General features: G+C 41.8%; 1 protein-coding gene and 1 long non-coding RNA gene across 2 annotated transcripts in view; one reads left to right on the top strand and one right to left on the bottom strand.

The window, feature by feature from the left end:
* Window positions 1-18,366, top strand: part of LOC105353610 (hemicentin-1) — a 98,379-nt gene that overhangs the window by 36,260 nt on the left and 43,753 nt on the right. Inside the window, exons 3-4 of the mRNA XM_078938823.1 lie at window positions 2,929-3,246; window positions 3,956-4,222. Coding sequence (XP_078794949.1) covers window positions 2,929-3,246; window positions 3,956-4,222 — 585 coding nt within the window. The remainder of the gene's footprint in view (window positions 1-2,928; window positions 3,247-3,955; window positions 4,223-18,366) is intronic.
* Window positions 619-1,585, bottom strand: LOC144988441 (uncharacterized). Its single transcript, XR_013652365.1, has 2 exons — window positions 1,406-1,585; window positions 619-1,320 (listed from the first exon to the last, which is right to left on the bottom strand). It is a non-coding gene; the product is annotated as an uncharacterized LOC144988441 (long non-coding RNA).

Genomic DNA, 18,366 nt, shown 5'->3' on the forward strand with positions numbered 1-18,366 from the left:
CCTCATTCATACTTGGTGATGGTAAGCTACGGTTGTAGCCACAGCTGCCCTGGGGCAGACTGACAGAGGCGTGGCTGCCAGTTCGGGCCTACGGCCCCTCTGACCATCACCAGGAGCATTCATACACATTCACACACCAGTGGAGCCTCACTGGAGGCAAGGAGGGTGAAGTGTCTTGCCCAAAGACACAACGACATTTTGGCTGGTGGGAGCGGGGATTGAACCGCCCACCCTTTGATCATTGGACAACCCGCTCAACCACCTGAGCCACTGTCACCTTTAGTTCCCTTTAATCGATTTTAACTGCTAATTCATTCTATTAGTTTTATTATAGGCTATTTTATGTATTTAGTTTAATTTTATGCATCTTATTCTCCGTTTTATGTTTTTAGATTTATCTTATATCTTTAATTTTAGTATCTTATCATGATTTTAGCCCCAGTGTTTCTTGTGGGGATCTTTTCTGCCAGGGCTTGCCGGCTTGGTCAGTGGTTGATGCTGCAGTTCTTGACCTTGCTGGGGCGGCTGGGGTCTATTCAATTCAATTCAATTCAATTTTATTTGTATAGCCCAAAATCACAACAACAGTCGTCTCGATGGGCTTCGAAGTAAAACATGAAATCAAAAGGATCACGAATACAAAGAGTTCAATAGAAAAATACTAAAATGAACTAACAAACTGACTAAGCTATACTGGCATCCCTGCCCTTAGACCCCCCTTCGCGGTAAGGAAAAACTCCCAAAAAAACCGGATTCCGGAAAAAACGAAGAAACCTCAGGGGTGCCCACATGAAGGAGGGATCCTCCCCCAGGACGGACAGGCGATTTACCAGAACTCTTAGAGAAGAATTAACTTATCTAAATCTACAACTACATATATAAAAGTCCAGCAGACGAGCTTCATCCAGCCGTGGTTATCGGGACAGTCAAAGGCGCGAGTCGAGCCGGAGACAGGAACCACAGCCAGGTGTAGGAGCAGGAGCAGAGACGAGGTACTCGGTCAGGTACAGAGCAGAGACGAGCCAGAGATGAGCCAGAGACAGGATCCACAGCCAGGTGTAGGAGCAGGAGCAAAGGCGAGGTAAACGGTCAGGAACTGGAGCACGGATGAGCCAACTGGAGTCTGGAAGCACTCCCACTCCCCAGGAGGGGAGAGGAAAAGAGGGACAATACATGAATCGCACTGCACCAAACAGAGGCATGGAGAACTAAATGATAAATTATGGTCAAGAATAGAGGAGAGGAAGGGTAGAAGTAAAAACAGGAAAGAGGACAGAACCCCAGTGTACCATAGTTACCCCAGCTTCAACTTCTAGCAGCCTTTTAAAAGAAATAGTTATTATTAAGTTTAATTTAAACAAATTAACATTAAGTTAAATAATCTCTGAATACTAACTAGTCTGACAATAAGCCTGTCCAAAGAGGAATGTTTTCAGTCTAACTTTGAATGTAGAAACTGAGTCGGCCTCTCTTACATGAGCTGGGAGTTTATTCCATAAGACAGGGGCTTGGTGGCTAAACGCTCTACCTCCAACCGTACTTTTACTAATTCTAGGAACCACAAGCAGTCCTGCATTTTGCGAGCGAAGTGTTTAATTTTGCAGCTTCATGGCTGTGAAGTGGACTCCAGCTGTCCGAGTCTGGGTGGTCACTGTGGCGATGCTCCAATGGCCGAGCTGGCTCCTGGTATGAAGAGATTCCCAAATACTGTTTCCTCACAGCATAGCCAAGCCTTACTTGTTTGTTTGCTTATTTATTGATTGATTGATTGATTGATTGATTGATTGATTGATTGATTGATTGATTGATTGATTGATTGATTGATTGATTGATTCAAACTTGCTGTTACATCCCACCCAGAGGGAGGGAGAAAATAGGTAACATAAAGAAATAATATTAAGCCGGTAAAGGTTGAATGGCTCTCAGTGCAGCCGTTTAATTTAAATGACAGCTGCAAAAGTAAAGAAGGTAACAAACTTAAATGCTCAGGCACTAATGCAATAAATAACCAAAAGAAAATTTAACTAGATGGACATCACTAAAATACAAAAATAGTCCAAAAACACAGATCACAATCAGAGCGGAAAACCAGACCGTTTCCAACAGGCTCTAATGCCAAGTCCAACAACAGGGGTCTGCTGATCAAACAGATTCCTCCCAGGAATTCAGCTGCCCACTAGAACATAGGTTGCTCCAGGCTTTTATGCTTCCCGCCCAGCCTGGAGATTGGAGGAGGGAAAAAGCTGCAATCATCTCCTGCAGGAGGTGAAGTCAACCAATGTGGTGGAGGCTTCTGCAAAAGACACACAACCACACACACACACACACATACACACACCAAAAGGACTGGGGCCGTAACACTTGTATAGTCAATATTCATTGTCATGGGTCATATGTTTTAATGGAGGGGAGTGGAAAGGGTGAAGGTTGGGTTGGGTTTTTACTGTAATGTTGTGTGTTTTCTGTTTTTAATGTTAAAGCACTTTGAGCTGCACAAAATGCATGAGAAGCGCTATTTTATAAATAAAGTTTGATTTGATTTGATTTACACACTATACTGTTTTTAGTTGGGGGATAGGGCAGGGATTCACACTCAGCCCCTCAGTTCACTAAAAATCTCAAATCACACTTATTCAGACAAGCATATCCACCATAAGTAATTTATGATTGTACTGACTTTTTTAATTCTATGAACTAAAGTACTGTTTAATTATTGTAACTGTGTTTTGTATTTTGTTTTTTACCTGTAAGCTGACATATAAATTAAATTTAAAATGATTTTTACGAAGCAACAGACCAGCAGACCAGACTGTTGCTAATCACTAAATGTTGCAGCATCATCTGAGAAATGTCCTTCATTAAATCTCATCCTAAAAAAAGTGTTTCTGTGCAGCTCAACATTTACACATCTGTCTCTGATGTTCACAGAGGCAGAGGTCTACTGTCAGTTTGGACAGAGCTGCATTTTACCCTGCAGTTTTACACCTGGAGATGATCTAGTTATTCACTGGATGTATTGGAAACCAACACAAGCTGAAGTTCACTACTACTATCTCAACAAGGACCACCTGGAACACCAGCACCAGAGGTTTAGAGGAAGAACGTCTCTGTTCCAGGATCAGTTCTCCAAAGGAAACGCCTCCCTGCAGCTGACAGGAGTGATGGTTCAGGATGAAGGAGGATATAACTGTCTCGCCAGGACAATCGCTGATAAAGGAGGAAGATGCTTTACAATGAAGGTTTACGGTACGAGAAACAAACCCAGAAAACTGGAGAAAGTCCAAATGTTTTAGTTCAGTTTCTCCGATTCAGTCCATTAGACATTCTTCAAGCTGAATGTTCCACAGTAAGTCATGAAATGAACTTGAATTCAGAGTTTAGACAGTAGTTCATGATCCAAAGTTCCTGATTCTCCTGAATCTGTCCCATTCTCTGATGAACAAATGTTCTGTGTCTCTGAAACTAAAAGCTTCTTGAAATCCTCCAAATCTTGGAGTCACTAAAAGGTTTTCTTTGTTGAAGCAGAGACGACTGCAAGAACAGAAAGATGTGGAAGCTCTGAAAGCTGAACCAGAAGAGATGAAGGAAGGACAGGAAATGGGAAAATGCAGACATTTGTTGACTTTACAGCTGGAAATCTATCCCCCAAAAACCTTCAGAGAAATCTGTCATTAAGGCTGAAAATGTCCCAAAAGAAATGAACAACAAGTGAGAGATTCTGCAGAATTGAAGGAGGTTCAGCTCCAATGTTGAAGGAAATGAAGAAAGATTTCAAGCAGAGCTGCAGATTAGTGAGAGTGTGGATTAGAGGAGGACACACCTGCTGAGGATCAGTTCATCCTGAACCTGCTTAAAGCTGGAATTCTAGCAGCAGGAAGAGAGGATTGACTTTTCCACACAAACACTGATTCTACACTGCTGGAAGCTGAAATTCTACTTTTTCCACTTGTTGCAGCTCCACCTCAGAAGATCAACATGAAGCAGACGGAAAACCAGATCATCTGCAGCTCAGATGGGATCTATCCTGAACCTGATCTCAGCTGGTCCATCAGTCCTCCATCCAGCAGAACCTTCCAGAACACAACCAGAGTCCAGGAGACTGAAGAACTTCTTTACAACATCAGCAGCTCTCTGACTCTTTCAGACGGTGAAGATGACCTGGACTACATCTGCACCATCAGCACTCCATCAAACCAGAGGAGAGCTTCATGGAGGAGAGGACGTGAGTGTTCCAGTTCATCTGGAGACATCTCTGTCTGATCATGGCAGAACTTTCCAGAATCAAAGACCTTGATGTTCTTTGTCACTGTGGGACTGTTTCTGCATGCAGACCTACAGGATCCTCCAGGATCCAGCAGACTATGGAGGATTCAGCTCTGAAATGATTTCTTTCAAGTCTTTCAAAGTGTCATTCATGTCAATATGGAGGCAGGAGGCTGAGTGCAAACATCTCAGTGTCTTTGCTTCAGGCTGTCAGACATTTGGACTGGATGTTTTATTTCATGATGAACTGTTTCTGTGTTTCTATTGTCCAGCTTCAGTGAAGATCATCTCTGGAGAAGCAACCATCTCCTGCTCTGCCTCAGACTCCTCCCTCAAAGGCTTCAGTCTGGTTTGGAGCTTCAATCAGAATCAGATGATTGTGACCAAGAAAGAGGATGATGAGCAGAGAGTGTCAGAGGAGTGGAAGCAGCATGTGAAGGATGTCTCAGAGTCAGGCAGACTCACACTGCAGCACTTATCTGCAGATCATGAGGGAACATACACATGTGAAGTCAGCAAGGATGAGGAGACCAACATCACTCAAGTCTCTCTGAGTCCAGCTGAGGAATCAAGTGAGAAACTAGTTTTTCTGTCAGAGATCAGAGAAATTGCTCCCATGTTCCAGACATCCAAACGTGATCAACATGAAGTCTGTCAGAACTCGTCCCGTCTTTGTGATTGTGTTTTACTTTGAAACTTGCAGCAACATTTAGATTGAGTTCACATGAAAACATGATGCTGAGTAAGAAGTTACCAAAGACGGCAACGTTTAGCTGCAGAAGATTTTCTGTCAACTTTCCTCTAAATGTTCTTTCATGTTTCACAGTTTTAAAGAATAAAATCTCCTTTTTGAACCAAATAACTGTTTTCTGTTTCAGACAATCCTCATGTCACCATCATCATAGTGTTAACAGTTATTGGGATCTCTGCTGTTGTAATCGCTCTGGTGTTTTTCTGCAGAAGAAGAAGAAGAAACGGTAAAGTTCCTCAAATCCTGTTGTTGTTTAGTTGTGGAGGAAGTTGTTGTAGATCAGTGATTTTCAAAATAAAGTTGAGGAGGTGAGAGTTTGTACATTTAGGACTGCTCTGTGTGAGGAAGACATGAAGGTCAGCTGATGAAGAGCAACAAGAAGATGATTAGTTTCTTTATTGTGTACAGAGTCTGTCTGACATTTAGAAATGAGCTCAGAGATGAACATCCCAGCTGAGAATTTACATCCATGTGTGTTAGTGCACGTGTCTGTGCACGTCTTTGTGTTAAACACTGGTGTGTGTGTCCTCTTCTCTGTTGCAGCTCAGAGAAAAGCTGCTGAAGTTTCATCAGTGGCCTCAAACACAGAGATAATCCTGTAAGTGTGTCTGTTTGCTGCCTTGCTCACAGGTTTGTGTTCAGTTTTTGCTCAGACAGCAGAATCAGAAATGCAGATCTAGCAGATGACCTTTAGGTGATAGAGGTCAGCTGCAGTTCTGTGGGCCTGCTTTCAACAAACACTCCCATCAGCTTCATGACTGCAGTTCAGCTTCATTTTTCCTCAACAGTCTTTGAGTTTCAGCTGCTCTGACTTTGAGGCTCCAGAGTCTCCAGAAGATGAAAAAGGACTGAAATGGAGCTGAGCTGCAAAAGTGCAGAAAAGACAGAAAGAAAGATGGACGGATGTGTTGAAAGTGTCAAAGCAGAGCAGAATCCCAGCTTGTGTTTGATCCAGGAGAAAATGTTGGACCATCAGGAATATTTGGACTCAAGTCTTCCATTGAAAAACTAAACATGGATTTTCTGAAAATCTTTTCATCCAAACTGGAAACACAAACCACTGAACAACTTCTGGTTCAGGTTTCATCCAGCTTACAAGTTTCTTTCTAGTTTGGAATCAATGTGAAAAAGAGACAGTGAGCAGAAAATGTGCAGAAGTTTCTGAACAGAATAGAGAATGATTCTAAAAGATCAGAATAGAAGAGAATCTCACTTTTCATCACACATGGTTGTTGTTTGGATCAAAGCTGGTTTCTAATCAAACAAACTGATTCACATTTGGAAAAAAGAGGAGATATTGAATCAAATAGCACAGATGTTAGCATTCTGGCCTCACAGTGAGAGGGTTCTGGTTCAAATCCCTGCTGTTTGTTTCTGTGTGGATTTTTCATGTTCTCCTTATGCATGTGTGGGTTTTCTACAGACACTCTGGTTTTCATTCCACTGTCCAGAAACATTGTGTGTGTGTGTGTGTGTGTTGTGTGCGTGTGTTAACATGTGAGTGCGGTTGTGGTGATGTGTTCAGGGTGTCCTCTGCCATTACCCAACAGCAGCTGGTTCGACTCCAGCAACCCTGTGACCCTTGAAGGGATACAGCTGGATGGATGAGGAAATGTTTTGGTTCATGTTTCAGTTAAACTTCATGATCTTTAGCGTCTCTTGTTTCATGTTTTTCAGCAACAGGATTTCTGAAGAAGCACCAGCAGACTACGGAGCAGTCAGGAACGATCAGGAACAACAAGCAGAAACAACATTGTGAAACTGCTGCTTCATCTGTGTTTCATCAGCAGAACCGACACAACAACATTCATGAATTTTGAAGTTTCTTTTGCATTCAGTTATAACATGGTCCATGGTTGGGGGGGCTTTGTTACACCCACAGCAGCACATGAACCAAGTATGAGGGAGAGAGAGAGCTCCAGGTACAACAACAAACTACAACACAAAGTAGAGAAAATGACACTGGACCCAGGAAATAAAGTAACATCTGGAACCATTAGACTTTTATTGATGATTCAAAAGAAGAGTGTAGAGTCTGCAGGAAAAGAGTTCCGTCTAGAACCGGCTCCAGAACCAACCTGTACAGAAACCTGAGAGAATTTTCTCCAGAACAGAACAGATCAATTCTGACAGAAGAAACCAGATCAGCTGCTAAAAGCTAAGACACTTTTAAATACAAACCTTCACTGTGAATGAAAGTCTTTTGTTTGTTTGTTTTGTTTTGTAGATTTTAAATTGTATTTTGTGTTGCAGTTTCAGTGTTTTGTGTTGCTTTGCCTCAAATATGTTTAAAAAGGATAATGCTAAAATTTGATGTACCGGTCGTTAAAAGTTGATTAGTAAATAGCCGTTTTGGTTTTATCATTTATTTTTGAACATTTTATCTGGAAGGAATACTAGTAAATACATGTCAAAACTTGAATAAAAGCACATTTTTTTACATTAGTTATTCATTTTGTGAATACTTTTATATAGTTGTTGATAATAAATTAAATACAGCAACGAAACAACCTAAAGAGCCATTTGGGAGCCAAAAGATCCAGTTCTTTTTAGTGAGCCGATCCTGAAGAGCTGGTATTCCCATCTCTACTGAGGAGCTTGTTCTTGTAGTTCTGGCTGCTGGACCATTTGTGTAGCCGCGGCCTAGTTTCTGGACTTACCCAACTGGAGTTTCACAAGTTGTGTTTGTAATGATGGAACTCCTTCCATGGTTTGATCACTATAGTAATGTGGTGTGATTCCTCCCAAACTGTCCGATTTGCCCCATCAAATCAGGATAATATTTGTAATTAATACTTTATTTATCCCACAATAAGAAATTCTCTCCACATTTGACTTATCTCCTGGGGATATCCCCTATCACCCATCCCCTGCCCCTTGTTCAGAAGTACCCCATCTCCTGGACTGTGATCCTCAACAGCCCTCTGGGGGTCCTTTCCCTGTTCATCCTAATGCCACTCTATCTGATCCTCGTTTTCTTCATCCTCAGATGTTCTCAGTTGTCCTTTAACCCTTGTGCTATCTTATATGACCCCCCCCCCCCCCCCCTCCATTGACGTGTTCTCCCTACCATGACAAAGGTGGATAAAGGTGGAAAGATTTCATGTAATCATGGACACCAGTGAAGATCACAAATCATTGAAGAAAAAAGGTTCAGAGCACTGTCTAGTGGGTCTAGATGACCCAACTCCCAATGTTAAAGTGCCTAGGATAGCACAAGGGTTAAAATGACCTCTCATAAATCTCTCTTGCTGTCTAAATCTGTCTACTTTCTTCTCCCCTGTTACCCAAAGAAGGTACAGTTTCCCCAGCAGGTGGTGCAATTCGGTTACTAGCCCCTTTTTGGCGGGCCTTCCTCAGGGTCAGCTTCCTCATCAGGGGGCATCAGAGGTTGTTCTGCATTCTTCAGCCCTCCTCACTGTTGTGGAGGTGAACAGCGGTTCCACTATAGTTTTTAGGCTCTTTTGATTTTGCATTTAATGGATTCTATATATATATATATATTGTATTAGAGAGAAAAATGCCTGATTCCTTCCTGCAGAAACAGATAATATGTGCTGAAGTCACCAGTAGGCCTGTCTGTGACTTTTGGTCTCTGTTGTCTTTCTGTGCTGGAGTGTTTATGGAACCACAATACCTGCAATGCACACTAGACAAAAACACAGTCTGAGAACGTATTTTGGATGATTACATTTAGCCTTGCTGGAAAATAATTAAAAGGTTTTTCTGCCCTGAAGGGTGAGAGAGTGGACAACCACAATGCCTAACAGGTTGTGTTTTTTCATCTCTCCCCTCTTGCAAAAGGTTTGAAAATGTATGCAGACTCTTGTGAGAATTTTCATTTCCCAAAATGCACATTTTATTTTTTGGACGCCCTGAACCATCCGAATCTGTGCGAACAAGACGGCAACACTGTCAGTCATAAATGGACAATCATCTCTGACGTCATCTATGGACTTCTACTGTTCTGTCTCCCCCAGTGTTTTATGTTTCTGTTATTAGTTAAATGGGTTTAATTGTCATTTTCTCTTATTTGGTACATTAAGATTTAAAAGTTCATTGTAAAGTCAAAAGTTTATGCCTTACGCTGCCATCTAGTGGCCACATGTAAAGTGGGAAGCTTGGTTTGGGAAAGAGAGGCACGTGCTGCGTGTTGGGGAGTGGTGCGCATCCATGAAAAGTAAAGCTCTTTGATGTATTCAGAACCCTGTGAGAAGCCATGATCTGTACAAAATTAAAAGTGGCTCAAGAAAAGCAAATCTGTGGAAGTTTTTTTGAAGCCCTTTGTGTTTAGCTCGCTGCATAAGCTAAATCAATACATCTGGCTGAGGGCAAAAGATCTACACTCCGCTAGTGGAAGCTTAAATTGTCGGCTCATATGTGCCGACATTTTGGCTGTAATTAACTCTGCCCAACTCCAACTTTACAAATCTTGACAAAAGAGCCAAATGACTTGGTTTTTGATCAGGGACAAAAAAATCTGATCAGTTCATCCATACGAGAAACAGATTGAGGTGATTTGAACACATTGAAAGGTGAGACAGTGAAAAGTATAACAAGTTTAATCAAATATGAAAACTATTCACTTAAGGCTCACACTCACTGGCCACATTATTAAGCCCACCTGACCAATCAGCCAATCACACGGCAGCAACTTGATGCATGTAGACATGGTCAAGACGATATGCTGCAGTTCAAACCAGCATCAAAATGGCGAATGGTGATTAAGTGACTTTAAACGTGGCATGGTTGTTGGATTTCAGAAACTGCTGATCTACTGGGATTCTGAAAATCTTTTCATCCAAACTGGAAAAACAAACCACTGAACAACTTCTGGTTCAGGTTTCATCCACTTTTCAAGTTTCTTTCTAGTTTGGAATCAATGTGAAACAGAGACAGTGAGCAGAAAATGTGCAGAAGTTTCTGAAGAGAATAGAGAATGATTCTAAAAGATCAGAATAGAAGAAAATCTCACTTTTCATCACACATGGTTGTTGTTTGGATCAAAGCTGGTTTCTAATCAAACAAACTGATTCACTTTTGGAAAAAAGAGAAAATCTTGAATCCTATTTTTCTGGAAATGAAGAAATTATGTTTTGGTTTGTGTTTGTGATAAACTTCATGATCTTTACTTCTTGTGTTTTTCAGCAACATAAGTTTCCATTTTCTAAAATGACAATTAGAGAAAACTGAGAGTTCCAAACTACAAAAATCTGGACCAATCAGGAAGAAGAAGAAAGTCGACAGAATTCCCTCTAAACTCTGCAGATGCTGCTTCATCTGATTCAACAGAATCAACATTTCCATGATGGAGGAAAAGTAGAATCTACAGTCTAGAAAATGAACAAAATGAGAAACTAAATGACCACTTGGAGCCGATTTAGAACTGGACACTTTAGAAACCTAACTTTTCATTCCTTACAATGTAAGGACATGAAGTACATGAAGATGTTTTAGTTTTTATCAAATCTTTTTTAATTTATTATGAAGAATTTGATGAATTACCAAACTGATGACGTTTTTTATTATTCTTTTAATTATTATTCTTTTAATATTATGAATGTTCACTTGTTTATCTGTTTAAATGTGTTAAATTCCAAACAAAGTTTCACTTCTGAGACGTTTTGAAGTGAAAGTCAGATCTGAAGGTCTTTAGATATCAGTTTCTTTACTGCTGCTGCTTAGTCAAACGTAAAAACACATTTTTTTACCACGTGACTCTGTCTCTTGTTGCATTTACAGGTTTCTTCTTCAGACTTTCAAAAAAGTTAACTCCTTTATTTTCTTTTTCCTGTTTAGTTTGGTCGTGTTTCGAGTTGTTCTCTTATTAGCCACTTCAGGGGGTTATGTGAGTTACCACGGTAAGTTTGTGGCTAAGGAAGTTGATAACCTCAGCTTTCGGTTCCAGAAATGGAGTTATGTTTCAGGCAGTGCCGGTTTTTGACATGGGCGAAGTGGGCGGTGGACCAGGGCGGCACTTCATAGGGGGCGGCATTTTCCGTGCCCGATGCGTTACACATAATGTGCTACCAAATTCAAAGAGGCAGCTTAGAGCTTTTATTTTGACATGGCTGCAGCTTCCGACACGTTACGCTTTTATTTTGACATATCAGACTGTTAAGAATGTCTTCATCCTATTCCCTCTTCACACTTATGGTACAAAAAAAAAAAAAAAAACAGGACGAAATAACTCAGAGTGAAACAATGTAAAACAGGCACATGAAAAGGAATTGGAAGTCCGACACAGCAGACCCAACGTGCACGTGACCACAAGCTGCGTTGGAACAGAACAAAGGACTCCGGTAAGAGCAGAGGGGGGGGACTCTGTGTTTATGTGCACGATAACTGGTGCAACAAAGGAACGATCATCGATCAGCACTGCTCCCCAGACGTGGAGTTTATGTCTGTTAGATGTCGGCCCTTTTTTCTTCCGAGAGAGCTGACTGTTGTTATCATCACGGCTGTGTACATCCCGCCGAACGCCAACGTAAACACAGCGCTCTCTCTCCTGCTGAACGGCATAAACAAACAGCAGCGTGCTCACCCCGACGGCGTTCACATTGTAGCTGGAGTTGGAGTTTAAAAAGGCCAACTTAAAGACTGTTCTCCCGAAGTTCTACCAGCATGTGAAGTGTTCTACAAGAGGGGAGAACACCCTGGATCATGTTTACACTAACATCAAGCATGCATACAGAGCCCCCCCCCCCCCCCCCCCCCCCCCCCCCACACACACCTCGGGCAGTCAGACCACCTTTCCCTCCTGCTCTTCCCAGCCTACACCCCCCTCATACGCCGATTCAGGCCCACCACAAAGACCATCACAACCTGGCTTGAGGATGCCCTTCCCATGCTGCAGGACTGCTTCCAACAGACAGACTGGGACTTATTCCACCATCAGGAGCTGGAGACACTCAAAGGAACAGTGTTGGACTATATACAGTTCTGCATTGGAAATGTGACTGTGGAAAAAACCATGAGGGTTTTTCCAAACCAGAAACCCTGGATGATCAGCCAAGTCCGCTCCCTCCTCAGAGCTTGTGACGCTGCCTTCAGGTCAGGGGACAGAGCAGTATACAGAGCTGCCCGAGCTGACTTGAAAAGAGGAGTAAAAGCAGCCAAGGCAGACCACAGGATGCACAAGGAGGCCCACATATCCAGCAATAATCCACGAGAAGTTTGGCAAGGCATCCAAGACATCACCAACTTCAGGGGCTGTGATGTGTCTTCAGCAGCTCCAGATGCTACACGGGCAGAGGAGCTTAACTGCTTCTTTGCTAGCCATGAAACCACCAAACACCTCCCCTCCACCCCGGACCAACCCCCAACCCCCACCGGTCCAAGCACACCCCCACTCACTGTACAGGAGCACGACGTCAGACGGGTGCTCCTAACAGTGAACCCCAAGAAGGCTGCTGGCCCCGACGGAGAACCGGGCAAAGTGCTCAGGGTGTGCGCCCACCAGCTCGTCCCCACCTTCACCAACCTCTTTAACCTCTCTCTGGCCCAGGCAGTAATCCCATCCTGCCTGAAATCGGCAACCATAATCCCTGTGCCAAAGTCGTCCCCTACCACCAGCCTCAATGACTATCGCCCAGCGGCCCTCACGCCGGTCATAATGAAGTGCTTTGAAAGGCTGATGCTCCCGCACATCAGAGACCACCTCCCCACTGACTTGGACACCCACCAGTTCGCATACCGCAAGAACAGATCCACAGAGGACGCCGTAGCCGTGGCTCTCCACTCTGGGCTGAACCACCTGGAGCAGCAGCAGAGCTACGTCCGGATGCTCTTTGTGGATTACAGTTCTGCTTTTAACACAATAATCCCGGACAGACTCTGCAATAAACTGCTCACTCTCGGCCTCCCCCCTCCCCCCCAAGAGACTGCAGAGAGTCGTAGAGACAGCTCAGACAATCATTGGGTGCCCTCTCCCCACCCTGACTGACATCTACTCTGCGCGCTGTCTCACTAGGGCCCAGAACATCATCAAGGACAGTTCACACCCCGGCTCAGACCTGTTCAACCTGATGCCCTCTGGGAGGCGCTACAGAGGCATCAGGCATCAAATGAACAGACTAAAAAACAGCTTCTTTCCAAAAGCAATAACCATCCCCAATTCCCAAATGCACAGATAAAAAAAAATCCATATTCCTGTTTACTCTCTGTCCAGAGTGTCAACTATCTACCTCATTGCCACCTCTTGCACTTTTGACATGTTTACACACAGTTTTCATACGCAATTTTGCACAATTATCTCAGCACTCTTCATTACAGTTTACAGTTTATATTTGCACACTTGTACATACTGTTTGTTTGTTTGATTTTATTGTATTAAAATGTTTTTTTCTTTCCCTTCCTTGCTGTACTTGCACTGATAGCGATGCTTAAATTTCATTGTACTATGCACAATGACAATAAAGCAAATCTAATATAATCTCTAATCTAATGGTGTTGCACAGAATTAGGGAAATGCCAAATATTTTTGGAGTAATCCCACTGATGAGTTTTATGATTTAGTTTTTAATGTTTTTATAAGACCTAAAAATAGTATTCACAATAAGTTTTTTTAGATATAATCCCTCTGATATGTTTCACAAAGACACACACAGAGGATGTCACACATTAAGAAATTATTGATAAAAATTTAGCATAAAAAATGATAAAAGAGCAAAGAAATCGGAATTATTTGATTTGTCATTTCTGGTTCTGCAGCATGTTCATATTTTGACAGAATATATTTCTATGGAGAGCAAAATATTATAAGTTATTTAAGGTTTAACTTGATTACTCTGGATTAATGTTTCTGTTTTTATTCATATTTATGTCCGAAAAGTTCCGTTTAAAAGGTTTAAAGTTAGCTTTAGTGTGTTCAGTAAATGTTTATCTTCTTCGGCCCAAAACCTTAAGCGTGTTTTTAATTTAGCCCCCTGTGTGACTGAGTTTGACCCCCCTGTAATACGAGTCTAGAAAATTCATGCATCTTTTGTGTAAAATGGCTAAATAGAAGACAGGGAACACAACAGGATGTTGTAAAATTTTGTATGTGTGCGTGGGCGCTGGTGGGGTTACTCACCCAGTTAGTGCAGAACTGGTTTCAGGGTATGTCAAGTTGCCATAGCAACTCATGCTCTGAACATAACCTGGTCTGGAGCAGGTTTAGTTGAAGGTTAGTTTGTTTACAGCGAGGTGAAGCAGCATGGCGTGTCCATTTGAAGATGATTTAGTGGATGAAGAAGCTCAGATAAAGTTTGATTGGATTCAAACATTCTGAAAGTGAGGGACAGCAGGAATTAGAGCAGCAACAAGGGCCCTGGTTCTAGTCCCAGTTGGGGGACCTGGACCAGAACATCAGCCTTTCTACGTGGAGTTTGGTTTTCTCCGGCTTCCTCCCACTATCCCAGAACATGCTTCATAGGTTCGTTGGTTACTCTAAATTGCCCCTAGGTGTGGATGTGCTGCTTCATCAGCAGCACCAGGATCCACAGCCGTCAGCCTGAAGAACTGTTCAAAGGGAAAAGGTAACAGTCTGCGTCTGTACCGCGTCATTTGCTGTTTTATGACGTTTCTTTAGACACATGCAGCTGAACTGACTTTCAGAGATCTAATTAATCTGAAAACACTAAAGTTTCCAAAGTGATGCTTAGAGGAGGAGAGAGAACATCAGCTGAGATGATGCTCATCTGTGATACTGAAGCATTTCAACTGCTTTGCTTTACAGCATGTCACGCTGTCAAATGCTAAAGTTTAGGAACACTTTCCAAACAAAACTTTATTGTTCATAGAGAAACAAAGAACGTCTGTTTTCTACAGAAAGCTCATTGGGTCCAGTTGACCCTAAATACTCATATTTCAGACTCCTAAAAAGTGCCTCCAGTCCTGCAGTTCCATAGAGACCAAACAGTTGTGTTGTTTTCATCTGAACGCCATCATTGTAACCTTTTTCAGCAGAACTTTATCAGTCGTTTTAGAGTACCATGGTCAGGTAGACCATGTTTAGCCTTTGTGTTCCTATCTATGCACTAAAATGACTAAAAACAAGATTCTATTCACAAACAGCTCTTAACCTGTTGATGGCTGAAGTTATTTCCAGCTATGGAAGCAATCACTTGTGTTTTTGCTTTCGAGGAGATGCTACATTAAGGTAATTTGGGATCTGAAGTGGTCTGATGCATTTTGCATCAATAGGCATCGTGCATTAGTCACATGCATCTGTGCGAGGGTTACTTTGATTCATGCTCCCCGTGAGGGCAGTTGTAACTAGAGACAACTGTAAAAACATAAATCATGTTTTATTGTTGGGAAATGTTTGAATTCAAAGATGAAATCTTTTCAGAAAGTTGTGGATTAAAAAACCTGGCTGACAATTTCTGCAAAAATGTGGTTCATAATCTAATAATCACATAAACTAATCAATCTATTTGATTTGAGGTCTTCCTTAATGTTAAAAATATGAACTTGACTTTAAATGAAAGGAAAAAGTTCTACCTTTGTACTTATTCTGATAAAAGAAACTCAAAAGTAATCCAGACAGGAACATTGTAAACCCAGGACATATTTTTAATAAAATAAGTATTTTATACTGGAAGTAACTTGTGAAATTCTGTTTCTGAATCACATCAGTCCTGTCATTGTTTAGTAGGCCTTTAGTACCTCAGCAGATTAAATTGAGGATTATTTTGATGTTTTCTTTCCTTTGGATTCAAACTTGTTATTTTTCAAATGATCAGATTCTCTAAAGCCTAAAACCTAAAAAGGTAAAAAAAAGAAACCTGAGCTTTTCCTTCATCCAGACCAGCAGCACCTCTCTGTGATGAGGTGAGACTCTTCAGCAGCTCATGAGTTCGTGTTCTGCTCCCAAATGTGAGTTTGGACAGTCTGACGGCTCACACAGAACCTTTCCCGTTGATAAAGGATGCTTTTCAGGATGCAGAACATGGATGTTAGAAATCCCATTTATAAAGAAGAAGATCTTTGAGATGAAAAAGTAATGCACTACAAAAGACATTTCATTGTTTTTAGTGCATCACGGCTGTTTCTCATGTCTCATGAAAAAAACTTCCTGTTGAGCTTCACTCCATTACATAAACTGCAAACAAAGCTCTGCTCCCCTGGAATCAGACTTTTTGACTCAGGGTGGCGCTGAGTCTGTAGCTGCTGCTGTGAAATCCGCTGATTTAGTCTCTGATCCTCCTCAGAATCAGGAGATCCTGTGTGGAATTCTGACACTTCTGTGTTTGCATTTTTTTCCTGCACACAGAAAAGTCTGTACAAATGTAGATCTTCTCTTAAACCAGAGACGTTTGAAGTGCCTTTAGAAGAGAATAGAAAACCAAGGCTACGTTCACACTGCAGGGCTTAATGCTCAATTCCGATTTTTTGAAAAAATTCCGATTTTTTTGCAAGGCCGTTCACATTTCCAATTAAATGCAAACTTTTGTGATCTCCTGTGTGACCGTGAAATGATCCAGAAGTGACCCCCAATTCCTTGCGATTACTAATGTAATTCAATTTAATGGTATAATGTTGGATCAACATGATTGAAATTAGTAACTGTTAGATTGATTATTTTTATTTTTATGTACAATCGACATGATTCATTCACGTATGATTTACAAACATAAAATGTTCTGGTTGAAATGACAAGTTACATTTTCGTAAAGTTAATTGGCTGGTAATTCCCTTTTGTATGAGTGTTCCTGAGCAGCTCTGCACTGGTGGGGTCTAAGAGCAGGGATGTTAGTTTAGTTTAGCCTGTTTAGTTAGTTCAGTTTAGTATTTTCCTATTGAATTCTATGTATTCATGATGCTTTTGATTTTAATGTCTACTTTACAATTACCTGTATGAAGCCTATTGAGATGACTGTTGTTGTGATTCTGGGCTATACATCTCTTTAGGAGATTTTTGGATCTCTTTAGGAGATCCAAACAGCAGTTTTGTGGGGGTGAACAGGGGTTTCATCCCTTTTTAATGCTCATTTTATTATGCATTTAATGGATTCTATATTTGCATGAATATTGAATTGTTTCCTGTCTGCAGCAACAGATAATATGCCGAGGTCAGCATCTTTCTGTGCTGGAGTGTTCATGAAATAGAGACACCTGCTCATTGCAGACTAGACTTGTATCCTTGAGTGGCAGAAAATATCTTGCATGCACAGACACAGTCTAAGGACGTATTTCACATCTTGCTTTGTTGGACATTGAAAAAAGCTGCCTGGAAAGCAGTGAGAGCGGACAACCACAAAGCCTAAATGGGCGTGTGTTTTTCATTTCTCCCTTTTGCAAAGGGTTGGAAAATGCATGCAGACTTTGTGTGTTTTCATTTTCCAACTGCACATTTAATTATTTGGACGTCCTGAACCATCTGAATCTGCGAAGGCCGGACGAGACAACAACAGGGACCATCCAGGTGCTTGCTGGACTTTCTTGGACGCAGTGGGAGCACTCCCTACAAAGATTTTAGATTTTGGATCGAGATCTGAAGACTGGCTACACCTCTCCAGAACCCTAAAATGCTTATTACTTAGACATTTCTGGTTGATGCAACTGAGCACTCTTTCTTCTTCAAACACGACAAGTTTAGTTTTGCAAAGTTTCGGTTTTATCAGACCTTTTCTTTTATGTGTTTAAACCACCTTAGCACCGAAACGTCAACGTAGAACAGCGGTGCACAGGCCGTACCTAGCCTGCGCCATTACGCGCGCAGCCACGGGATGACATGTCTAACATTTTTCCTTTGCCTGTTCTTTCAGGACCTAGCCGTTTCACGATGTCGTATGAACATGACAGGCTTTCGTTAAGACAGGTGACAATTGGAAATGATTTGGAGCGCTCTAGGAACTCCGCGCTCCCCATATGCGCACAGCGACGTGTTACACGGAGAGCTGATCCCCTTTTACGCACGGGTTGTTTTGTTAGCTGTTCTGCATGTGACCCAGTGGAAGGGGCACTAGTTTTTAGACCGGGAAAGTTAGGGAGCATTCACACCCCGCGACGTTCCCCTCAGGCATTAAGCAAGAGTTCCAGCCCGGAACTCCTAACCTGTGCCTCCGGCGCTCGCTTTTGTTGGAGAGGAGAACTGGTTAGGTGATGACATGTCCAGATCTGATTAGAATTCTCCTTCAAAGTAAGTTGTCCCTTTGTTACATTTACTCTTGTGGTCTTTTGTTTGCATTTTGAGTAATTTGGTGTCTTGCTATAAAGCCTGAGAATTTACGTTAGACCATTATTTATTGCACCTTTGGTGTTATGTTGATTATTTTCCTTTTAGTCCCCTCTGATTGTTATTTGTCACAGAATAAACGGCTGTGTGGCCAACCTTAACCCCGCCCAGTTATCATAATTTTCTCTGT

This window comes from Oryzias latipes, chromosome 20 (assembly GCF_053564925.1).
Source record: "Oryzias latipes strain Hd-rR chromosome 20, Olatipes_Hd-rR_3.1".
In the NCBI taxonomy this organism is placed as follows: domain Eukaryota; kingdom Metazoa; phylum Chordata; class Actinopteri; order Beloniformes; family Adrianichthyidae; genus Oryzias; species Oryzias latipes.